The sequence below is a fragment of the Triticum aestivum genome, chromosome 2D (genome assembly GCF_018294505.1).
Source record: "Triticum aestivum cultivar Chinese Spring chromosome 2D, IWGSC CS RefSeq v2.1, whole genome shotgun sequence".
NCBI classification, from domain to species: domain Eukaryota; kingdom Viridiplantae; phylum Streptophyta; class Magnoliopsida; order Poales; family Poaceae; genus Triticum; species Triticum aestivum.
In genome coordinates, this window is record NC_057799.1 from 550,288,310 (window position 1) to 550,313,833 (window position 25,524).

The 25,524-nt window shown below is 44.2% G+C and overlaps 4 protein-coding genes and 1 long non-coding RNA gene across 7 annotated transcripts; 2 read left to right on the forward strand and 3 right to left on the reverse strand.

Annotated features, from left to right (window-relative positions):
* The first annotated feature begins 786 nt into the window (after positions 1-786).
* Positions 787-2,406, forward strand: LOC123054424 (flavonoid O-methyltransferase-like protein Os11g0303600). Its single transcript, XM_044478202.1, has 2 exons — positions 787-1,671; positions 1,870-2,406. The coding sequence occupies exons 1-2, from the start codon at positions 865-867 to the stop codon at positions 2,176-2,178; spliced, it is 1,116 nt and encodes a 371-aa protein (XP_044334137.1). The 5' UTR covers positions 787-864; the 3' UTR covers positions 2,179-2,406.
* A 423-nt stretch (positions 2,407-2,829) lies between these two features.
* On the reverse strand, positions 2,830-5,053 carry LOC123054425 (uncharacterized). The gene is made up of 3 exons (XM_044478203.1): positions 4,886-5,053; positions 4,530-4,620; positions 2,830-3,241 (listed from the first exon to the last, which is right to left on the reverse strand). Exons 1-3 carry the CDS (start codon positions 4,953-4,955, stop codon positions 3,103-3,105), a joined length of 300 nt encoding a protein of 99 aa, XP_044334138.1. The 5' UTR covers positions 4,956-5,053; the 3' UTR covers positions 2,830-3,102.
* A 6,217-nt stretch (positions 5,054-11,270) lies between these two features.
* Positions 11,271-13,057, forward strand: LOC123054426 (uncharacterized). Its single transcript, XM_044478204.1, has 3 exons — positions 11,271-11,626; positions 12,255-12,323; positions 12,443-13,057. The coding sequence occupies exons 1-3, from the start codon at positions 11,453-11,455 to the stop codon at positions 12,641-12,643; spliced, it is 444 nt and encodes a 147-aa protein (XP_044334139.1). The 5' UTR covers positions 11,271-11,452; the 3' UTR covers positions 12,644-13,057.
* Positions 13,058-14,511: 1,454 nt separating this feature from the next.
* LOC123054427 (putative lipid-transfer protein DIR1) lies at positions 14,512-15,189 on the reverse strand. Its single transcript, XM_044478205.1, has one exon. The coding sequence runs from the start codon at positions 15,096-15,098 to the stop codon at positions 14,781-14,783; it is 318 nt and encodes a 105-aa protein (XP_044334140.1). The 5' UTR covers positions 15,099-15,189; the 3' UTR covers positions 14,512-14,780.
* Positions 15,190-20,313: 5,124 nt separating this feature from the next.
* On the reverse strand, positions 20,314-25,037 carry LOC123054428 (uncharacterized). Of its 3 annotated transcripts, none has more exons than XR_006426169.1 (3): positions 24,680-25,037; positions 23,484-24,264; positions 20,314-23,435 (listed from the first exon to the last, which is right to left on the reverse strand). It is a non-coding gene; the product is annotated as an uncharacterized lncRNA (long non-coding RNA). The 3 variants fall into 3 exon arrangements; XR_006426168.1 differs by having other exon boundaries at positions 20,314-21,125; positions 21,211-24,264; XR_006426167.1 differs by having other exon boundaries at positions 20,714-24,264.
* Between the last annotated feature and the right edge of the window lie 487 nt (positions 25,038-25,524).

Below are 25,524 nucleotides of genomic sequence, written 5' to 3' on the forward strand. Positions count from 1 at the left end.
ACACTAAAAATTAATTATTAAAAATAGGACAATTCATCCTCAATCACTGAGTACCTCATCATCGTGAAGTCCTTTCACGCATGAAAGGAAGCATGCACGTGCTGCCAAAAGATCGAGCCCCTAGAGTTCCTGCCTACAAAGTCCGCAGATACGGCCGACCACACATCACGCGACAACTCATCGTCGATCACCGAGTACCTCGTCATCGTGCTTTACTCTAGAAAACAAGAAGAAGTTTGACAAAAAAAGCTCAATGGAATTTGACCGAACACATGCCGGGCGTGGAGTCCGCCATGGACATCGTTGGCGGAGGGGTGGAGGGTACCTGCCTGCGGGGGGGGGGGGGGGGGGGGGGGGGTTCCTGGGTGGATGGTGGCGTAGTCCAAGGAGCACACGCGCATTGGTGGGGTTGTGGACGTCCTATGATGCCTGGGCGGCAACGTTAGACGAGGAAGGTGCATATGCAAAGCAAGGGGAAAGCAGGGGCGGATTGGAAGAAAAATGGATCGGGATTTGAGTGGGCCTGGGGTGTTGGAGTCCTACGTGGCGGTGGTCCGGACTGCGGCAAAGCCCCCCTCACCCCACAAATTGCCTCCGGTTTGCGGAGTATCATGTTTGATGACAAAATGGATCTAGACGGTCTGAGGGTCGGCGTTGGAAACGCTCTTATGAGCGGATACCGTGTTTTATTTTGATTCGAAGACATTAAACATGGCATGGTACCAGACCCTCTCCTCGTAACACGTGCACCGTTGCTGGTATCGGAACTATAAATCATCCCTAGCTGAGATTTGATTCTCAGACCACACCAGTATTACTCAAACTCGAAGTAAGATCATAATAGCAGAAGAAAGCAGGGCCAAAATGGCCACCTCAAGAGCGGAGCTTCTGCAAGCTGAGGCAGAGCTGGTGCGCCACTCCTTAGGCTACCTCAAGTCCATGGCGTTGCACAGCGCGGTGAAGCTTGGAATCCCCGACGCTCTCCACCGCTGCGGCGGCGCCGCCTCTTTGCCCGACCTGCTATCCACCCTCGCCCTCCCTTGTAGCAAACGGCCATACCTGTCTCGGCTCATGAAGATGCTAGCCGTGGAAGGGGTCTTCACGGCCGTGGCCGTGGATGTGGATGCTCCTCCCGCCGCCGGCGAGGGCGCTGCCGGCACCGCGCCGAGCGTCCGGTACGGCCTCAGCCCGGTGTCGCGCCTCCTCGTCAGCGGCAGCGGCGCGTGCCTGTCCCCGTGCATGCTCATGGGCACCTCGCCGTTGTTTCTGGAGGCTTCTCTCCGGCTGCCCCAGTGGTTCCAGAGGGACGGCGACGGCGAGGGTGAGCCGGCGTTCGCCATGGCGCACGGCGAGAGCCCCTACGGCGCAGCTGGCCATGACATGGAGTTCAACGCGCTGGTGAATGAGGCGATGGGGTCTGACAGCCAGTTTATGGCGGAGCTCGTCGTCCGCGAGTGCGGCGAGGTGTTCACGGGCGTGACGTCGCTGGTCGACGTCGGCGGCGGGAACGGCACCATGGCGACGGCCATCGCCAAGGCCTTCCCGCATGTCAGGTGTTCGGTGCTGGACCTCCCACATGTTATACAAGGCGTCTCAGCACACGAGTCGGTTGAGTTTGCTGCCGGCGACATGATGGAATACGTTCCACCAGCTGATGCAGTTCTGCTTAAGGTATAATTTATTTTTAAAATTTATTGACAGTAGTTAAGAAAGACACACTTCCTGTTCACACTTATACCAATTCCTCACAAAACAAGTGAGCGGTTAACAAGAATAAACGGGTGCATCCGACAAAAAGAAAAAATATATTGACGTATAGATGTATTGCTTAGTCTCTTAGTGATAGTTTTTGACTTGTGGGATTGGCAGTGTGTGCTACACAACTGGAGCGACGAGGATTGTGTGAAGATCCTGACAAAATGCAGAGAGGCCATTGCCCAAGGAGCGAAAGCAGGGGCAGGGAAGGTGATAATCATCGATGCTGTTGTTGGATCTCCCACACACTCACAGCAAGTACTTGAAGCCCAAGTCTTGATGGATATGCAAATGATGATGCTGTTCATGAGCAAAGAACGCGAGGAACTGAACTGGCAAAAGATATTCATAGAAGCAGGATTTAGTCATTACAAAATACAGCCTATCCTAGGAATGCGATCCATCATCGAGCTCTACCCATAGCTTATCCATGGATAGTCCTTTTCCCTCATATATATATTGCAGTACTATCCATTTTATACTTTCCGCTTCCACGGGGATACGTAATAATTGTTAAATTTATGTATTTCATTCAAAAGATCCAAACTCAATAGGGATATGTAATAATTATTAAATTTATGTACTTCACTCAAAAGTCCGAATTCGAAAGGGATATGTAATAATTAATAGATTTATGTACTTCATTCAAAAGAACGGACAATATATTTCAACAACAATATCAATGCTACACTGGTGCTTGAGGAACTTGATTGTCCTAGCTATTGACCCTTTGGATCTCGGCCTCTCCAGGTGGATACATAGCCAACAACTCTGCTTTTATTATTTCTCTGTTGGATTGTTCAATGTGCATCACGAGCAACTCCGGTTTTCAGTTGACTGATGCAACCACATTAAGTTCTGGATGCCTCCAGTGTTCGAAACATTAGGTTGTGATCTTTGTAATATTACTTTCTAGTTTTTTTTCTTTGTTGTCAAATTTTGGGACACAAAATCAGTAGGTGCTTATTTGGTGTTGGTACTCTTCCCTATAAATTTGGTCCCTTCATTAGACACAAAACTGCCTTTCATTGCTCATCAGCAATTTCGCAGAGAAAGAAAGAGGCACGTCTCAGGTAATCCAGTGCAACATCAGAACACTGTTGTTATATCCAGTGTAACATCATAAAGAGTACAAAATAATGTTACAGAATGAATCTTACATTCACGTTATGCAGATCATATATGCAATTGTGTATAACACCCTCATTGCTCAGGAAAGGACCTGGCAAGTATCATTTCGTTTCGCAATAAAGAAGACTTGAAGGAACAATCCTGGGAGCCCCCTTTGATGGAGCCCAGGAAAGAACCTAAAACTAATCCAGGATCCAGCACCGACCATGCAGATAATTAATCTTTATGCGAGTGTGACATGTAATGCCTTGTATATTTGTCCACCTTTGGTCCTGAAGAGCCGTAGTTCTGGTCATAGTACTCTACTAATGCACAACTACCTAAGGCAGCGATCGTTAGAGCTTGCGCGTGCAACCTGCAAGGTCAAACAGAGTTTTAGATGATATGATTGCAACTTCTTGAATTATGGCATTGTGCAAATCAGATTCATACATACAGTCCTCTGGAATCTAGCCCATGTAGAGTTTTAAGCACAACCAGTGTCTATATAGTTGCAAGGGAAACCTAGTCAAACCTAATTACAACCTGCAGACAAACATCATCTACTAACGTGGGTCCTAGGGAAAGTCACTTGCAATACTAAAGATGTTAGGCTGATCCAGAAGCAAAGGCTCAATTGGTGGCTGACAGCAACCTGTATTTCGATATGTTCTATAATGTTGCCTACTCTGCAGTAGTGACAGTATAGGACATATCGAAACAGAGCTCGCTGTCAGCCACCAATTGAGTCTTCCCTTATGGTCACCCTAACATGAGGGTTTACGAAAAAATGTTTACAATGTTAGGCTGATCCAGAAGCAAAGGCTCAATTAGTAGCTGACACGATCCGTATCATGATATGTTCTATAATGTTGCCTACTCTAGTTGTGACAGTATAGGATACGTCGAAACAGAGCTCGATGTCAGCCACCAATTGATCCTTTGCTTATGGTCATCCTAACATGAGAGACTTACAAGAAAATGTTTACAATGTTAGGCTGATCCAGAAGCGAAGGCTCGATTGGTGGCTGACAGCGACCTGTATTTCAATATGTTCTATATAATGTTGCCTACCCTGCAATAGTGGCAGTGTAGGACACGTCGAAGCAGAGCTCGCTGTCAGCCAAAAGAAACTCCTATATAACGTGAAGCCCATACATATGTGATCACGTATCAACTACCAATACACTACCAAGGGAGATTAGGCTGCAACCAAAGGCATGCGGCAAGATGGGGCTACAAATATAACACAAAATACTTGGCAGCAACAGGGGGAATCACATGGGGAAAGAATTGTCGAATTTTGAAACAAACACCATTTTTTCAGATGAAATTGGTTGTGATACTACCGCCCAAATACTGATGCACAAATGACAGAGATATATTTGAAACCTAAAAACTTGCAAAAACAAGCAACGACATGATCCTCTTTTAGCCTTAGCAAAACTAGAAATAAGAGGCCACCTAACTTAAGTATACAGTTTGTGCCGTACAAGCACAACCATTCACCAAATTATTTTAGTAACAAAGGCAAATTGGTCATGATGAAAATCAAGATAGGCGGTAATTCTCACACAAAAGAGACTGAAACTACCAATCTCAAATCAAAAGGAGCATAAAAAGAATGGGGTGAAACGTAAATAATAAATGATAAATGGGCAAACCTTGCGTGGATGAGCTTGACGCTGGTCTTCATGTTGGGCCGCGACCAGTTGTACGCGATGGAGCTGGAGATCCCGCTAAGCCACAGGCAACCTGCCCCCGCCGGAAAAGAACGATGCCATAGATTAGAATACATAGGCCTGAATTTGGGGGGAAATCAAGGAGTCACCCGCTAGAGCCAGCGAACAAATATATTGACACAGAATCGCGAGATCAAATCAGATGCGGTAAAACTTGGAATAATCGCCGCGGGGATTCGACCGACAATCGAAACATCGGTATTAGGAGAACCAAACTCGAAATATCCAGATCCGGCCCGGGGAAAACAAATCCAGGGGAGAAATTTCGAGGGGATTACCTACGGCTCGGAGCTTGTGATCGACCACCCACTTCCGCATGGATTCGATCTTGCTCGGGGCCTCCGCCATTTGCTTCGCCGCCTCTGTTCCGCTGTTCGCGTTCGAAGTTTATTAGGCGCTCGCTTTTTCTCCCTCTCTGTTTTCTCGATATAATTTGGGAGTTTCGTCGGCCTCTGCTTTATATAGGATGGCCTGTTTGCTGGTTTGGCCCCTGGAGAAATCTGGAATTCGTTTAGTACCCGCACATGGTTTGGATCCGTTTCACATGTGACATGTCGGGCTCGTTTTCTTGCAACGGAAGAAAGGGTGGTCCATGTTTTTTCTTTCAAAAATATTCGTCTGCTTCTCCGCGTCTAAATTGGTTCCGAGTGTCATTACGTTTTTTCTTCCGCGGGAAGAGTGTCATTACGTTTTCATAGATTGGTGATTAACAATTCGATAAACTTTAAAATTATAGGAGTACTCCCTTTGTCCAAAAATACCCGTCGGAGAAATGAAACGGATGGAGTATATTTGCAATTTGAAATGTATTGGTTGACAAAATGACATGTTTCATTTTATTTAAAAAGGACAGATTTGTGTATTTTTCATTACATACTCAATATTCATTCAACTTTGTTTTAGAAAATACTCCCTCCGTCCAAATTAATTGTCTAGACATCCTATTCCTTAACATGTTTCTTTTCTTTCCCTCTCCTGTCAATATCCTTTTTGCCTTATGTCTCGGAGGCATGGGGCATGTCGCGGTTGGTTAGCATATGCATCCTCCACCTCACAGGGCTATCAACCCTCTTTTTGTATTTACTTCATGCACCAGTGAAAATTAATGAACAAGGGTGAATAAGATATTTCAACACTCACACTCTGTGTCTAGTCTGCTCCGGTCCTTATGAGTGGGTTCAATATAGGTTGCACTTTTAGTTAATAGTGCTTCTGTTTACTGGATCTAAAACTCGAGACATTTGGTTCCGATGATATATTAAATTATTCACATATACCAAATGATTCACCAAAAATCCTAACTAATAGAGAAGGGTGAGCAATATATTTCAAAGATTGTGCTCATTGTTTCTTACATGTCCTCTAGGCACTAAAGCAAGATTAGGCTCACATAAGTAGGATGGAGATTTGGAGCGGGTCCTCAGTTAGTGGTATTGTTGCGCATCGTGGCCATCCTTGGTTAGATCTGTTGTTGCGCGTTGTGGCCATCTTATTTTTAGTCGTAAGGGCTTGGGGTCCAATCGCTCGGAGGGTCTTGGATTTTCTAGAGGCATGGCATATTTTTCTGGATTATTTTCGATGCAACGTACTCCCTCCATTCCTAAATATAAGTTTTTGAAGAGATATCACTATGGACCACATACGGAGCAAAATGAGTGAATCTACACTCTAAAATGCATCTATATACATATGTATGTTGTTTATAGTGGAATCTCTACAAAGATTTATATCTAGGAACGGAGGGAGTACTGCAGTCCTATGTGATCCAACGGCTGCCACCTCCCCACCGTTGATAGAGTGTATCCAACGGTTCATGTTCCAATTATTCTCAAGCCATATAATCGTACAGAAATGGGGTCACGCTACGCGTCCGCCGACGGATAGCTAGAAAACATCCGCCGCCTTGCTGGCCGTTGGATGGACGCGGGGATGTCCATCCAATTAACCCACTCACAAGCGACACCCCCTTTTGCAACAAGGGCGGTGTTGCAGAAACAAGTCCTGCAACAGGATGCTTGTTGCAAAACGTCGGAACCGCTATTTACCTTTCTGAAACATAGTCCGTGTTGCAGATTTTTTTTGCAACTAAGGTCTTGTTTCAGTTTTTTTTTAAACAGAGGTTTGTTGAAAAGAAATTGTCTTCACTTTTTTGCAACATATATTATGTTATGGGAGACCCTTTTGCAACATTGGAGTTGTTGCAGAAAAATTAGAGGAGGGTCACGAGGAGTCAGGGGCACATGTCACGTGCGGTGTGTGTCGTACGAGCGAAACATGTGTTGTGTTGCAGATTTTTTTTTTGGACATGCTACGCGTCAGCCGGCGAATCTTTTTAAAGGATCCATTGGATCTCGTGGCTTAGTGTTGTCCTCATTTCTGAAACAGAGGGTGTGTTGCAAGTTTTCCTTTGCAACACAAGTCTTGTTGCAAAAATATTTGCAACGAGGTTAGTGTTGCAAATATATTTTTGCAGCAGAGGTCTTGTGGCATTTTTTTTGCCACAGAGGTCTTGTTGCATATATCTTTTGCAACACACGTCTTGTTGCATTTTTTTTACGTCTTCAATTTTTTGCAACATCGGAGTTGTTGCGGAAAGTATTTTGCAACACAGATGTTGTTACAGAAAAATTACAGTAAAGATGTAGTGACGGGCCACCCATGAAACACGCGTCACACGCTCAAGGCGGCGGACGCGCGGTGTTGGATCAGCCGGCTGTTCACAAGCTTTTTCCAAATAAACGAGCCAAAATAGTCACTTTGGTTTTGAGTTAGGGCCGCTGAGCTGGTCGCCGGAGAGGAATAGGATGGAGAAAGTGGAAACGAACACCAAATCGTATTTTAGCACTTTGGCGGCCTTGGAAGGGAAATGGCGTAGAGATCGGCAACCTTAGGGTGTAAACTGCAAAACTCCTCGGCAAAAAGGGCACGTTTGGACGGCGGCCGCGAGGTCAAACGCAAGCCACGGTCAGGACCCAACGAACACGAGGTCCATCTGGCCGAACGAACCTTTCCGTGGAGGAGGCACAACCGCACGAACTCCCTCCTTGCTTGAAGCTTGATTCCTGGCGTTCTTTGTACCTAGCGAATTTGAGTTGCGCTTTTTCTAGCTGGCTTGACCAACGCGCCCGATGATGGTGTCGGCTGGGTCCAAACCATAGACAAAGCTTCATTCTTTTTCTGACAATCTGGACAAAGCTTCATGAGGGGTAAGGCGGAACTTGGGGCGTGCTACGCGTCCAGCTGTCGCGAGCCGTCATATCTAAAACTATCGAGCGGCGTCCACCACCATTGCAACAAACTTCTTGTTGCGAAAACCTTTACAACTGATATCTAGTTGCAGAACCTTTGCAACAAAAAAGGTCACATCACCATTGCGACAAGGAGCCTCAACTACGTCTCAGGGTCAGCCACCGGTTCCGGCCCTTCCACGAGCAGCACAGAAAAGTCCGGTTGTGGCGCGCAGCTGGATCTGGAGCGCAACACCGGCGCCCCCCTTGTCTCCCTTCGCGCAGCCATGTTTTAAGCATCTGGCGGCCATGGACTTGGCTCCTCCCCCGTCGTCCCCTTGTCTCCTTTTCACAACCATGTTTGGCAGTTGCTGGCCATGGACTTGGCTCCCTTGAGCGGCCATTGTGAGCTTCTTCGGGAGGGAGAGCTAGAAGACAGAGACGCGAGGGGGTAGGATTGGGTCACAGAACATGTTCTAAAGAAATGGGATGTTGGTTGCTTCATGTGGGAGTGTGATGCGCGGCATCACGTTTTTTTTCTCGAATATGCACGAGCGTGCATATTATATATTAAAGAAGAAAGGCAAAAGGTTGCCTCCACCATGTTTTACAAAAGCTTCCGTTACAATTACCCTTCCTACGCGCCCACCTCTCTAAGCTACCAAAGAAGGGTCCAATGTCCCCCTTGAACTTGCCGGCTAGCGACCATATCTTCCCTTCGGACTTGACCCTAGCAATAAGCACATCCATCGAAGGAGATGCTCCCTCGAACACAATAGCATTGCGATGCTTCCACAGCTCTCAAATAGTGAGGATGAAGATAGTATGAAGATCCTTGCGCCGCAGGTTATTCGGTCCTTGTTTATCCCGAAGCCAAACGCCAAGCGTGTCTTGCGCCGTCGGTGTCCAATCTAGCTTGCCCAATGCCTCACAGACCACAGCCCAGATGGACCTAGCGAACACACATGTTAGCAGCACATGGTGGAGGAAGGTGGGTGGATGCAGGGACCTCCTATATGCCACTCTTTGCGGCAAAGAGACGTAGTTTCGCACAGGCGGTCTCCAACTGGGCTGGCCCATGACGCCAGCAAACCTCTGCAGGTCCAAAAATTTTGACATCGCTGGGAATCGATCCCGCTATCTCGTGCTCCCGACCGCGAGCCGCAACCAGCTGAGCTAGCGAGATTTTCAGATTAACCAGCAGCATCAACCTTTAAGAACCAATAGGCAGCGCAGATCCGAATTATTTTTGGAATTTTGAAAGCAATTTTTCTAAAAAAAAACTGAGTGTTTTGTGAAACACAAACACTGTTCAAATTTGCTCATTGTTTTACAAAACTGAAACATTTTTCAAAATCATGAACGCCTTTTCTGAAGAGAGGAACATTTTTCGAAATTCCAAATGAAAATTGTGCAAACGTGAACATTTCTAAACTCCCGACCAAAATTTGAAAACATGAACATTGTTTTGAAAATTTTGAACAATTTTTGAAAAGGGAACATATTTTGAAACACAAAAAATGAAAACATGAACATTTTTTAAAACTGTTTGAACAATTTTCTAAAATGGGAACATTTTTTGAAATCCGTAACATGTTTTGACAAGTTGTGAAATTTTTGAACAGAAACATTCCGAACATTTTCAGTATTTATGAGAAAATTTTGAAAACACAACCTTTTTCGAGTTTTGATTTATATTTAGAACAAGAATGCTTTTGAAATTTCTGAACATTTTTTAAACAAAATAATGTTGAAAAATTTAAAAACAAATAGTGCATGAACAATTTTTAAAAGTGCGAACATTTTTTCAACTTATGAACAAAATTTGAAAACACAACCTTTTTTGAATTTTGATCATTTTCTTAAAAGCACGATTTTTTTAAACCTTTCTGAACCTTGATGAATTTCTGAATTTTCTGAACCTTGATGAATTTCTAAATTTTAGAAAACTGAACATTTTATGAAAAAGCTAACAAATTTTGGAAAAGGTGGACATGTTTTGAATTTTGAAACATTTTTTGAACAATAAAAAGAAATGAAAGAAAATAAAATTGGAATGAAAATAAAAAAAGGAATGTGAAATAACATAAAAAGAAACAGGAAAAAAACGAAAATAAACCGGCTGGAAGCCTGTGGAACATTCCAAAAACCAGAAACTGAAAGGTTTGTGTGCACTCCCGAAATGGGCCGGCCCTAATCGCTCGATGTCGAGCTCTACCTATTCGTTACGGCGACAATTTGCCGCAACGTGCGGCAAATAGGAAATTCTGTGGACGCAGTGCTGTTATCCGCCGGTTGAACTATATTATTTTCCGGACTTTATTAATCAAAGTCCACAAATAGTCTGGAGAAAGCTGGGAGCAGCTAGTGGATGAGCGCTCCTTCGGGAGCCTCATAATGATCAACGCCACTTGGCGTGCTCTCAGTCGCTCCGGATTTTTTTATTTTTCTGCACGCGTTTTCGGCTTTTAAAATTGTTTTTTTTCGACGTATCGTTTTCCAACGGTCTTCCTTAGCTTTTGGATTAAAAAATCAAATTTTTTCGTAAAAAAATCATTTTTTTCTTTCACGAGAGTCACGGTTTTGCTTTTGTGAGAGGCACGGTTTTTCTTTCGTCAGAGTCACGACTGTGCCTCTTGGAAACGAAAAAAATGTGTTTTTTTTGCTTTCCGCGAGAGGCGCGGCCGTGCCTCTCGGAAACAAAAAATTGTGTTTTTCTGTTTTTTTTCCTTCCGTGAGAAGCACGGTTTTGCTTTCGCGAGAGGCACGGTTGTGCTTTCGGGAGAGTCAAGGCCATGCCTCTCGGAAACGAAAAAAACGCGTTTCTTTCGCGAGACGCACGATTTAGCTTCCGCGAGAGGCATGGTTGTGCTTTCACGAGAGGCACGACCGTGCCTCGGAAACGAAAAAACGTGTTTTTTAATATTTTTTCTTTCGCAGGAGGTGCGGTTTTGCTTCCGCGAGAGGCATGGGCGTGCTTTTTTCGGAAAAGGAAAAACCCGTGCTCCCGGTTCAGTTTTTTCGTCCATTTTTTCATGAAAAAAGTTCATCAATAGTATCTAGTTTTTAAGATCTCGACGCGAGGAATCCAACGATGAAAACGATTCGGAATTTGGACGCACGATTTAAGAGATAAAACATTTTGGATAAATAGATGTAGAAAAAAGAGAAAACTCCCAAGTTACGAGGCGCACATGCAACGCGCCATTTGTCGCAACCTGAGAAGGTGGGAGTGATCTTTGTAATGAGTACTCCTCGATTAGTGATTTCGGAGAAAGTTTCATGGGAATCAAAATATGACCCGACCTGGCCCAGGAGTTAAGCGCGCTAAAAAAAAGTAGTAATAACCGACAAAAAGAGATGAGCGGCCCACAAGCTCTCTGTTGGTGGCAACTCAGCCCACATCGTTTACCAGCCGCATGGGCCGAAAAGGCGACAAGGGCGTTCTCAGCGTGTTGCGAGTCGTACCCATCGATTTTTCCCCTTCTCTCCGCCGGCGACGGCCCTCCCGGCCGGATCCAGCGCAGCCACCCCCCTTCGGATCCAGCGACGCCGCCTGGGCTCCCCCGGTTCCGCCACTGCAAGACTTCTCTCGGTTCAGCGACCTTGAGCACAGAGATGCGGGGAGTCGGAGGCCCACTGCTCACTGTCAGCGATCTCTTGAGCGACCTCGCCGTCGAAGGAGGCGACGACCACCTCGACGGCGGAGGCGACGCGTCTGTTCCCTCCTCCCCCTTGGCAGCGCATCAGGTTGAGGAAGCTGACCCCTCCGAGCTCCAGCGGCTCTTCGCGGTGAGGGCTCCCTTCGTCCCCTTGTTCCTGATTTTTTCCAGCATCAAATTGATTCTCCCGTCATATCGTTACTTGCTCCTTCGAATTTGTTGTCCGAGCCATGTGTCCATCAGCTGTTCTGTTAACATGAATTGCCATGAACTACTCAATTGTGTTCTACATGAAGGATCTTGCTGCCCATAGCCACAACAAGTGTGCAATGTTGGATATTGGGGTTAATTAAGATGGTCTCACCTAACTTAAGTTCATAATCCCTACTCCCTCCATTCACAAATATAGGATGTTTTGGATATTCAATATGGACTGAGATGAGTGAACAAACACACTGAAACATGTCTATATACATCCGATTCACAAATAAGTTAGGACATCTTATATTCGTGAACGGAGGTAGTATCTTGTGGTAGGTTAGTTCCAGCTTAACAGATTGCTCAGTTGCTGATGTTCTGGCTCATGTTTGTTGTTTGCTTCATTTTCGAATTTAGTGTTTAATTCTGATGAAAGAGTCTAAGAGGCCAGTAAATGCTGTTTTGCTCGTCAATTTAATGTGGGGTGCTACTCTATTAGTTGTTAGCTATCTGGGATGAAGACTTACATGTAATTCATTTGGCCATTCATCATCAATCAGGAAGACTATGATAATTTGATGAAGTCGCTACAAGAGAATGACCCTGCGTGGCCTTCCCTGATGCTGAAGGTGTGATTCTTCCCTTCCTTTTTCTTTACTGTGGATGTAACCTGTGGTTATTTACTACAGTTCGTTGCTGGATGTAAACTAACGTTTTTGCTCCTCAATCGCTGTACCTCAAACTCTAGTTGTGCAGGGCGTTGAAGACTTCCGATAAGTTGCTGAGTTGCGCGAATGTGAAAGCTGAGCAGCTGCTAGAGAAGGTGGAGAAACTGGAGCATGTCTTAGAGAGGGGAGATCGTGCAGTGGATTCAATCATAGAGGTTCTTCAGAGCATGCAGCTCACCGAGGATCATCAGACCTCCAAATCGAACCCACCTAGCAAGTAGTGAGCTGTGGTGGCGACGTGGCATAGGTGTTGTGTTTGATTATCCAAATCAGGACTCGTGCCTTTCCTGCCAGCATTCTTGCACAAATCCTTTTACTAGTTCCTTGTATGCTTCCTGAATTGAACGAACTGAAATGCTATATGCTTCCAGGGTCCATTTCTGTAGAAGCCTGAGAAGTGTTGTGGCAGTCCGTTGGATAATACGGAGTACTAAAGACGTGCATGTTTCTAAAGATAGACAGGAAAATATTTGTAAGTGCCAATGATTTAGAAGAATTTCATGGAAATTTTGAAAGATTCCATTTTGTAGGAATTTTTCCGCTAGAGCTTGTTGGTGTGTAGGATTGAGAACCATGTAGTATCATTTTTTATGGTTTAGTTTGCATGCAATTAAGAAAAAAATACACTAATCTCACGGAATTTTCTCCCTATTTTTATGACAACTACGCAATACACCTAGTCCTTCAGAAATGTATATATTTTTCTATGGCGCAACCAAGCAACTTAAATCCAATTCTACCTGTTTCCTATTTTTGTTTTTTTAGAATAGTACTCAGAAACAAGGAGACCCTCAATATGAATTCAGTGGTGTCAGTTTTCTTCCGCATATTGTACGAAATCAAGTGTTAATCTCGCATCAAAAAAATGAAAAGGTGTTGCAGTCTTGTCCAGGTTGACGTTTGTAAAAGGGTGAGAAAATCAAAGGCAACATACCGTATACGCTAGAATCAGTTCCCCTTAACAGTGAATGCAATGACAACAGTGTTCGAAACATGATAGTTTACTAGTAAATTTGCATAAAACGGGGCACCACGCTCTTGTGATTCAAACACGATAATGGCAACCTTCACGTCACAGCACACAGTCCCAGATGGTCTTACTCGCTCCAAGACCCAGGAGCTTTAAGTAGTGCGGCACTTGGGCCTCCTCGGCTAGATATGTGGCTAGTTAAGTCCATCTACACCCGGCCATCTTGGCAAGGTTACTTCGCGCAGGAAGGAGCTACGTGCAGAAGCAAATCCCAATGGTTCCCAGCAATTATAACTAAGTGAAAAACTTGTGTACGTTGAATATGCGGCATGTTGAAATGAACCTAGCAACAACTAGGCTCTACTCCTTGGCCGATGCACGATGGTTTCTTAGGGTTATTGCTCCATCTCTCTTCTCACACTTAAATAGGAACATTGTGTGGTGCAACATCCATGTGATGGATGCTTTCATGCAATTCAATGCTGCCATATGAGCACATGGGCATTTTTGTATTGTTGTGAGTATCATTGCCGAAGTAGCTCCCATGTTATTAGTTTTACTCGTATCGATTCACGTTCATAGTGTAGTTCTTGGTGACCACATTTGAGAAAATCCTTCCGTTTGGTGGGAGCAATTGTAGAGTGGCTCTAGAGCACACACACGTCACCAAGGGCGAGGATTACCAGACCTACAAATTGAAACCACCTATAGACATTGTGTTTGATTATGCAAATCAGGAGTCCTACCTTTCCTTCTAGTATTCTACTAGTACATTTCCATCTACTAGTTCCTGATAGGACGCTTCCAGGGATCACCTTGAAATTCTGAACAAACTGCATTGCTATATGCCTGCTTATACATAGTAAGGTTTTGGAGATTTTTCCAGTAGGCAGAGAGGTGTTGTCGCAGTCCATCGGACAATATAATATGTACATGTTTCTAAAGATAAACATTGATCGTAGTTTCTTTAATCGTTCATAGATGCATCATCACAAACTCTATACACTGCACAAACACATGGGTCATCTTGATAGTTGATTATAAAATTACTTAGGAGTGACCAATCGGGAAAAGCAGCCGTGTTCAACATTTACCTGTTCACTAGAGAACACACAACTATTTGACACGAACAACACCATTATATGATCTCAAATTGATGGAACAACATGCAAGGCAATTTTGCCATCCTTACATTTTCGGTATAACATGCATTATTTTTTACCAAGAGCTTAATGCGATAATCACACTTTCAAATCATACTATAACAATAAGACCGAGTAGCACAATGCCTTTCCAAGTGCTCCTCCACTTATTTAGCCATATAAGTGTTGAAGCTTATGTAGAGCGATTGACACCTGCTAGATGCTTATGGGTAGTACATCCGATCATCAAGAGCAGTTGTTCGGCATGGTGAGACCGCACTTACCGGGTAGCGCCATGGCGCGGTTTGCATCGATGTGATACATTCTCAGCCATATGCCGGCGATGCCCTTGTAGCGGCAGATGCATGATAGGTTGGCCTTCCCAAGGGCAGCACAACACTCAGCTGATGGACTGTCTGTCGGGTTATTCACTGCCGCCGCGGGCTGGCAAAGCTTGAATTCATCATTTGACATGCCGCAGACGCCATGAACACCCTCTAGTGCAGCGAGGGACACTGCCATGACAAGTAACAATGCCGCAACCATTGTGCGTGACTTAGCCATGGCTGCTGGTACTATAATTTTGTATCTAGTGGATGGCTAGCTGGGATTTTGGTCTTACCTAGATTTTACTTTGGGAATGTGTGAGATGAAAGTTTGGTGTGTGGCTCTATTTATAGTGGCAGGCCGCTATGTTCATGAAGTGTGTGTTATGCATCAAGCAAGAACTTAGGCGCGCGAAGTGCTGCCCACATGTAGAAGCACTATCGTCTTATGATGGGAAAAAAGGAAAATGCACTTGAACCAACTATGAACGATAACGACTACCATAGTTGGCAACAGAGATATGTAATGAAGCATTACTGATTTCTTTTGAAAGATTGGTGCGAAAATCTCCATAATGCAACATGAGGAGTACGCCGCAAAGGTCAGTCGTTCGCAATGGTATAAATTGATTTTTTTTATGCCTCTAAGCAAATAAGTTTTTTTGTAAAAGAAAGATGGCTCATGATATCATTTGAAGATCGAATTGTTTAACTGACCAGTTGATTGAGATAGGCACTGAAACCTTTATGGCATTCCACTGCCGAATTATAGGAATGACTTCATTACTTCTCTCATGCCGATTTTGCTAGTATGTGTTTTGGCTTGTACGTAAAATGTGCTCACAGCTATTTTGTGTTCGAAAAGAGGGTGATGTCTTCATATTTAATGAAACGAGATGATCTATAACAAAGAAACATCACCCTCTTGGCCTATGGTCATATGTTAAATGTTATGTTTTTTTTATTATTTGGAAGTCCTTAAAAGGCATGTGTACATTTCGTGTCCTCCCCTTCGAAATGTAAACGAAAAGCACCTGCTCCTGGTCAGTCAATTAGACAAGGACGATCGCTCGCTTGAAGCATTACACACTGCAGCTGGATGCATGCATGCACCAGCTGTAGCTTGAGGTATTTTCTTCAGACCATAGAAAAACCGGCTTGATTGGGGCTGCGCTAGCTTTTGCCGACTTAATTCAGTAATGCTGTTAGGCGAACAAGCAAATCACGTAGCGCATGACGGATTGCACCAGTGGTGGAAGGCGAGCTCAGCCAGGTCTCGCTTAGCATGATAACATTCCAAGGCGTGGATATTTGCCCGGGACGTCGACCGGCACTCCAGCTTAAATGAAAAGCGTCCGTTGTTTATGCCCATAAGATATTTTGCTGCCGACCACCTCCACCGCTACCCAGTACACATGCTATTTTTAACTTTACAACATGACTAAGAACTCTCATTTTTATAAACTGCTTGACATGGAAGTAAATTCATAGTATAATCTAGAAATAAAGCAGATAAACCATGACGAATATTGTAGGAGGCTAACAATAATCTAGATGTACCATCACATCTAGTGTATAAGTGAACTCATAACTTTTATCCCAACTCTTTGTACCTCGAACTCTAGCTGTAGTCTCGTGGATGTTGTGTTTGATTATATATATGCAACTAACGTTTTTGCTCCCTACTCTCGCTTTACCTCTTTTTTTTTGAAAATGAGGATAACCCCCGGCCTTTGCATCAGGACGATACATGCAGTCATATATTATTAATAGTGCAAAATCCTGCAGCCGAACACCATCGACCTAGAAATAAAGCAGGAAACAAACCCTGAGGCCGTATACCTCGCGACAGTACCTCCCTCAGATAGCCACTAATCCCTATGATACAAGACAGAACATAAATAAAAAATGCACAACTCCTAAGCTAGGCCTTCAAGAAGGAATCACCGCACGTGCGCCGATGATGGCGAGTCCACCACAAGATTGAACTCTGGATTCTCATCCACAAAGCCAAGCTTCAATCCACCACCTTCAGCAAGGACACGACATGGGCGCGCGACGACATAGTCTGATCAGAGATCTTGTGTTTCCACCGGAGTGCATAAACTCGTCGCTGAAGCCGGCTGTACCATCCGCCCTTATCCGACTACCGATACCTCGATAGCCGGATACCTCTGGAGGAGACAACAAAAGACAAAGATGTCCCATGCCGCTTGCCTCCCGCTACTGTCACACCACCTTCGATCCGACAGCCACAGGCTAAACATGACACCTTCGCTAGAGCCACCGTGCAATGCCTGCCGGAAGCAGGCATGCCAATGTCCATATGAGACGTCGTGCGTAGCATCCGCCGGTAGCACATCCACCAGTGGCTTCACCTGCCGACGACAAGCACCACCCAAGAACTCTGAAAGAGGCACATGTGTCACCTGCCGAGTCACATCGAACCCAATCTGTTGATGGAAGGGACGTCCCATACCCCCACCAGCCTTAGAAGGCCATCACCACCTCGAGATCCAGACTCCGAATCACCCACACGATCCCGGAGTCCGCCGCTGTTGATGAAGAGGGGCCGCCGCCCCGATTTCGAGCACTATAGGGAGTACCATACAACGACAACAACCGCCGTGATCCCGCATCCAGCGTCGTCGACTCCGGAGGAAGCTCCGCCTGCCACGCGCGTCCTACGATGTCCCCGAAAGCGGGATCCCAAGATCCGCTACCACCAACGCTGCCACAAGGACCCACCACCTGGCCCGTCATCCCCGACGGAGGGGACGCCGCCACTGCCAGGACCGAAGCTGCTGCTCCGGGGATCAAGCACTGCCACTTGACTACGTCTCCTCCCAATCGGCCCCCCTACGAAGCCACCGGAGCAGTGCCGAACCGTCGGGATGACGAAGATCGAGGCAATCTCTCGCTCTACCTCAAACTCTAGTTGTACATGGCGTTGAAGGCTTACGATAAGTAGCTGAGTTGCGCGAATGTGAAAGTTGAGTAGCTGCTAGAGAAGGTGGAGAAACTGGAGCACATCTTAGAGAGGGGAGATCATGAGGTGGGAGCAATTGTAGAGGGTCTCAGACCATGCACCTCGCCGAGGATCATCAGACCTCCAAATCAAAACCACCTAGCAAGTAGTGAGCTATATATGGTGGCGTAGATGTTGTGTTTGAGTATGCAAATCGTGAGTCATGCCTTTCTCTCTCTCGAAACATGCTTTTGCCCCGTTTTATAAATAAAGCAACCAACCAATCCACACACCAAGTAGCAACAAACAGATCGACATAAATAGTCTGTTGGGCCACAGCACAAGCAAGCCCAAAACAACAAAGAAGAAAAGTATTAAAAAATACCACCAAGTGATCATCACATCAAGGGGGCGCCGGAGAAGCTAGTCAACGCGCCAAGGCCTGTAGTGCCTCCAACATCTGCCCCAGGCGCACATAGTCCCATTGCCTAGCCAGCGGGTGCCAGTGCTGACTCGAGCCTTTCCTGCCAGCATTCGAGCACAAATCCATTTACTAGACCTTGTTAGGATGCTTCTTGAATTGAACGAAGTGACATGCTACTTTAAAAGCCTGAGAAGTGTTGTGTCAGTCCATTGGATAATGCTAAAGACATGTGTGTTTTCAAAAGATAGACATTGACCACAAATTACTCTTATAATACTCCTAATTCATACATATATATACAAAATCACAAACTATAAAGCAAAGTATTTCTAAGGGCCTCAATGGTTTAGAAGAATTTCATAGAGTTTTGTAGGAATTTTTCCTCTAGAGATTGTTGGTTAGTAGGATCTATATATGATTTTTTGTGGTATAGTCCGCATGTAATTTCAAAGAAAAATTACACTAGTCTCACTGAATTCCCCTCTATTTTTATGACAACTATATATGCCGTAAACCTAGTCCTTTAGGAATTAATGTATATTATTCTATTTTAAAAAAAATTCCACCCCTCGCAAAAAATGTATATTTTCTACAATGCAACCAAGCAATTTATATCACAATTCTACCGGTTTCCTGTTTCTGCTTTTCTAGATTGATAAGAAACATGGAAGCCCTCGATATGAATTCAGAAGTGTCAGTTTTTTTTTTCACACAATGTATGAAATCAAGTGTTAATCTTGCACCCAAAAAAGAAATGGAGTTGCAGTCTTGTCCTGTTGACGTTCATAATTCTGAGAGAAGTTAAGGGTAGATTCTCAAATGCACTAGAATCAATTTAACTCTCACGACGAATGCAGTGACCGTTGTGTTCGAAACGATATAATCCACTATAATTTTGCATAAAATATGATGCCACATTCTTGTGCTTCAAACACGATAATTGCAATCTGCAAATCACAGCACACCCAATCTGACTCGCTCCAAGACGCACGCAGGATCATTAAGAAGTGTGGCACTTCGCCCTCCTTCGCTTCAAGACATCAATTCAATTCTAGATACGTGCCTAGTTAATAAAATTCACTAGAATGACAAATTCCTAAAGGAATCCATCTTCACCTGGTCATCTTGGCAAGGTTACTTTGCATATCAAGCCAAGCACGTATAGTCATAAATCCTGGTGGTTCCCAATCCTAGCTAGGGTGCATGTGGATTTCAACGACGCTAAAAAAGCAATTCTAATTAAGCGCAAAACTTGAGTACATTCAATATTGCGGTATGCTAAAACGAACCTAGCAACAACTAAGCTCTACTCCTTAGTCGACGCACGATGGTTTGTTTATGAATCGTTACTCCATCTCTCTTCTCACACTTAAATAGGAACGTTGTGTGGTGCAACGTCCATGTGACGGATGCTTTCATGTAATTCGATACTGCCATACGAGCACATGTGCATTTTTTATGGTTTGTCAGTCTCCCTCCTTGAACAGTAGCTCCCCCGTTATAAATTTTGCATGCATCAATAACGTTCACACTGTAGTTCCTCTCGGTGACCAGATATAGGGTCTCCAGAGCATGCACCTTGCCGAGGATCATCAGACCTCCAAATCAGAAGCACCTAGCAAGTAGTTAGCTTTAGTGGCGTAGTTTTATTATGCAAATATAGAGCCCTGCGCTTTCTGCTAATATTCTAGCGCATGTCCGTTTACCATTTTTTTTAGAAAAGGACATGTCCATTTACTTGTTCCTAGCAAGATGCTTCCCGGGGTCACCTTCAAATTCTGAATGGACCACAGTGCTATATGTATGCTTGCTTATACATAGTTACATTTTGGAGTTTTCTCTAGAAGCCACAGAAGTGTCGTGGCACTCCGTTGGATACTATAAGGCGTGCATGTTTTCTAAAGACTAGTGGTTGGGGCGCCACCCGGTGGCGCTGCCTGAGCGGCGACTCTGCGGTGCCAGGTTGCCTTCGCCCATTCAACTACTTTGTTCACCTCTTGTTAGCACATACACATGACAACGGTGAGCTCTTTGATCAACGTTTTATGTTGCTACTTCATGTGAAAAGTAAAGAGAAATGCATGACAGGCAATGCAAATGAATCTCGTCTGTAGCACAGTACAGACAAACTGCAGCTTAGCTGCTTTTCGGATGTGCATAATTACAGCTCTAGCAAGAGCGTCCACAGTTTTTTCTCCCCTTCTCTACGTCCAGCACCCTCACCTAAAGTAGATGCCAAGCGATATCGAGACGGGCAAGGGCAGCGGTGGCTCGCCAGAGCAGTACCAGCCGGTGTGCGTGACCGGAGCCACCGACTCATCCACACCCTGCTCCGGCAGGGCGTCTTGTCCATGCCACGGCGAAGGACTCAGATGTGGCCACCAATTGGTTCTTTGCAGATTGGTGCTGAAAATCAATCAATAATGGAACCTATCCAACACCAGATTACGACACGGTAAGCGAAAACAACTTGAGTTCTAATAAACATTTGGGAGAAACAATAAGATGGACAACATACATACTACGAACACTTTTTAAAAAAATTCAGAAGAAAAAAAATGTGAGAGGACCTAATGGGTGGATAAATGAACCAACCACCAACCATTTATAGAAGTTCGGATAAAATTAAAAGTACCTCATGAAATAGAGTACTATAGCAACTAAGAAAGATTTTCAGATGATCAGGATATGAAGGTGTTCGCAGCTTCAGCTCGTGCAAATTAAAGGCCTGCGTCATGGCGCCTCCTGCCTATATGTTCACAACACCGACCCTCTGCTTAGGACAGCCATCCGACACCCTGTAGAGCATGAAGCAGACGTAGTCCCGCATTATTGATTGCTCTAGTTGCTTTTTTCCCGGGGATTGATTACAACTGCAGGACTAACATAATCATTCAATTGATTGAGAATAGAGCATCTGGAGAGACATAAGAATGTAAACACAAAGGGATAACCTACCTTCCTTCATTGGCTTGTCCAGTCAACGCCGTTGTTGGACGAAGCAAACAAAATACAGAATAGTCACACTAAAAAAAAGAAAAGGTTCCATTGTTGTGCAGCACACCGATATTCATTTTTTCTATCCCTTGATCTTGTAACCAAATCCAACACAGAGGAAAAAAATCTTAGCACATGGTAATATTACGGCCTAACAGGTATTCATATAAGAGAGGAGAGCAAGGGAATGAAAAGAAGCTTCAAAGAAGGGAAGTTGTATAAACTTCTGATCAGGATGACCTCACAGAAGTTATTTGGTAGATGGAAGAGGTGCACAGTCAATAAAATATATAGATTTCAAAGTTATTTTTCTTTGGTGTTCTATTGAATGAAATATATCCTTCTATAGCCACGTAATTTTCTTATCTATACTTTGAACATGTTCTCAAGGAAATGAGGGCTAAAAGTAGCAGCAACTAAAGGAAGAGCTCATCCAATTCTGTCTACAACAGCAGCAGTGGCAGAACTGATCTTCTCAAGATACTCTCATATGAATTGGGTGTGGAATTTTAAATAAAAGAAATGATATTTACATGCACTGTTGTAACATCAATGTTTGCTCACAGAAGCATGTTACTGTCTTACTGCATAACCATCCAATGCAGGTGAATAAATAATAATAACATGAATAACAACCTCTTATTGGATAAAAAAAGGATATTACAAAAACAAAACAGATGGTTCACAAGTGAGGGCTATTGAGTCTAAACACTTGTTGCTTTGATCTGGGAAGACTAATAAGTTTTATTGATTTTCACCTTAATTAGAGGAACAAGAGGGTGCTGAATAGACGCGGGGGTTGGCAACAAGCCGCACATCTCTTATTTCATCTCCAAGAACGTCCGTCAAACCATATATAGCCTCTTATGAGTTCACAATAAACAAACATAATGATACAAGAGGAGTAAAAGACATCATAGGCTACACTGGAATCTAATCCAAGCTCCAAAGGTAATGTAAAGATGCAGATGTTCCAGTGTAACATCTCAATAGGAATCCAAGTTGGTAATCAAACACCGAAACTGGATCTTCAGAACTGAGTAACTTCAAAATTTGTGTAACCAATGGCTGGTATATTAACAAGTCTGTAGGGTATAGTAGTCAAGAACAGCTGAAGTTTCGGTGCCCTATGAGCATGGCCATACCACTCAGCATACTCATTGATGCCACGCAATCAAAAATCCTACGAGCATGGTAAGTCTGAAAGATTGGTTGTTTAATAGCAACCAAAGTGATACCAACATAGGTAAAGCATGTGTTTGTGTAGAGCATACCGCAAAGGGACCAACAATCTCCAGTTGTTGGGATAAGCCTTTAATAATTTCCTGATAAAAAACTTGCAATCAGACATTGCTCTAAGTGTGTTCGATACGAAATCTTATCTTCCAATTGAGAGCAGAGCATATAACTGGATTCCTTCATAAGTTCAGCAATTGATAGAAAAGAAACTCAGAAAAAGCATGATGAAGCTACGAACATGTGTTGTTACATGTGGCAAGCAACAAAAAACAGCATCTATATATGAAAAATCTGCATCTTTACTTGCAACTAAATTTGGCAGGTCCTACAATATTAAAAGAGGATCAACATATGCGAACACAAATTCATATACAGAAATGTGCTACTGCTGAAAGGTTCAGCTAATTCTTGATGTACAGGAGTGCCAGACTGACTCTGTACAGTGTTTACCTAACACGACCAGACCCCCGACCACTTCTTTGATGTTCTAAATTTCTAAGCCAACATTTTCACCCACTGCCCTTCTCATGGCCAAGCAAAAGAGTTCAGCAACGGTAGGAAGTGAAAAAACAAATACATGGTGTAACTGAAAAATAAATCCTAAATTTAGTATAGAATAATTCAGTACCGGTGTGGAAATGAAAGCACTGGATACTAAGGCCCTGTACAACGGCAGGTGCTTAGACAGGTGCCAGAGAAAAAAAAACCGTTTTTTTTTCAAGATTGGACTGCATGGGTGCTTAGAAAGGGGGGGAGAAGCAAACATTTACTTCCAGTGCCAGCCGGTGCTTCGAAGAAATAACCGCTCCCGAAAAGTCACGGGTGCTTCACCCGGTGCCTACGTCAAACCAACTGAGGCACCTCTGATTAGCACCTCCCCATTGCGAGACCACGTTTATTAGCGATGCAATGCTAGTCTTTTTTCCTTAAGCACCTGGCATAAGCACCTGCCGTTGTACAGGGCCTAAATGAATCCTAAATTTAGTATCTGCAACCTGCAACATCTACATCTATTAATAGTTATCAAATATATCTTGGAACTCACTGAAGATGAAGCAACCGAAAAGGATAAAACAAAGTAAGACCTTCAATGAATTGTTAGGAATTGTGGTGCAGACTCAAACTAAAGCTTTCTAACTGAATTAACAAATCTCAACAATTGTCAAGCTGCAATGAACCAATCAAACAAGTGTTTTCTTTAACTTTCAATGCCGAATAAACAATACATGTATATGGCACTCGCAGGAAATCAACACTTTCCATCTTGAAATCAAACCCTAGCCGCAGGAACCGCACAAACCAGTGCTCATCGAATCAAAACTACAACTGTAAGGATAGGAGGCATTGTTTACCTCAGCTACAACGGGGGTTAGGCTGGCAGTGCCCTTGCTATATACCAGCGCGTTCTCTGTCGTGCGTTGGTCAAGGTCAAGCATCAATAGAAAATGCTAGAATCCTCACAAGCTTAGGGTAGTCTCACTAGATATTTGGAAAAGTTAGCACCAATTTAATCACGAAAGAAGGGGCATTTGGGGCTTACCATAGGCATTGTATCCCTGAACTCTACACTGGCTAACAGTTCTAGAGTATACAAGCAGCCAAAGTACTATCAAATCTACCATTTCATTTTACAGAAAAACAGTAGCCAGTTTACATTTGTTACCAAGCAGATTTACTCACCCTAAAATCGGCTTTCCTTAAAACCTCCTTTGTAGATGTTTCAAACTGAGGTCTTGGAGGATTCCTTGGGGCTGCAGGTCTTGTAAGGTCAAGATCCTGTATGCATTAGAGTTGAATAAAATCTGGTGTTAGAAGAATATCATTCCAGGAGATAACAACATACTGATGCTTGCATGATTAAATGATAAATGTTATTTAGATAGCAAAAATACTATCACTGTATCTTCTGGTTCGTGGTTTTTTAGGCAATATTGGATCAGACAAGCAATTTCTTTCTGTTCTGACAAACATCTATCCACAAAAGAGCACTACACTGTGAAAATATACAAACTCCGCACAATCTAGCTCACACATCTAGCCACACTTCCTGAATACTTGTATATGCTAGACTAAATCTCAAGATTGCAAAGGAATTGTGATCTCTCGAATACTTGAATCACCAAAGTAACAAACAGTTATCCCTTTTACCCGGACATTGTAAGTCGAGGCACGCCTGTAATTCACATCTGACCTGAAGTCGTAGTCATCATCCTCAACCCATCAGGGGTGGGGCCTTCTCCCCGTCGACCATCCCCGCCACCGACACCTGCCGCTCCGGCTACAGGCCGAGACGTGCGCGTCCGCACCGGATCCCCTCCACCCGAAATCCTTGTGGCGGCTCAGGCTCATCGACGGTCCCGTGCTCTTTCTCCAAGGAACGAGACGGTCAAGGAGGAGGGGGCGACGCAGGGCCGGAGCTCGGCCTAGAGAGAGGAAAGGGAAGGAGAAGTGCTGGAGGCGGACGCGGCGAGAGAGAGAGAGAGGGGCGGACGCTGAGGCGGCGGAGGCTGCGTGCAAGAAAGGCAGAAGAGAAGGGGTATGAGGTCTGGTTCGTGATTGAAGGGATGGCGAGCAAACTTTCCTTCTTCTTTTTTTCTCACATCCACACAGTATCCCTGATGACGTGGCTGTTGCGAGAGAACGCTCCTTGCGCGACTGTTAATAGGTTCAATTAACATTGACTACAGTTTCTTTAATCATACATAGATGTGAAATTACGAACTCTATAAAGAAAACTAGCCGCACAAACGCACGAGTGTCTTGATAGTTGATTACAGAATTACCTAGGAGTGACCAATCGGAAAAAGTTGCCGTGATCCACATTTACTTGTTCACTAGAAAACATGCAACTTTTAGACACGAAGAATACCAGTATAAGATATTAAATTCATGGGACAACATGCCAGGTACTTCCTCCGTTCCACTTTATAATGCGCCTGTGTGTGCAGCGTTTATACCAATGCGTGAGGTGGCGCTCTCATTTGGACAGAAATTGCCCTCCGACTGCTCGCTCTGTCACAGCATGTGGGTGTCTGC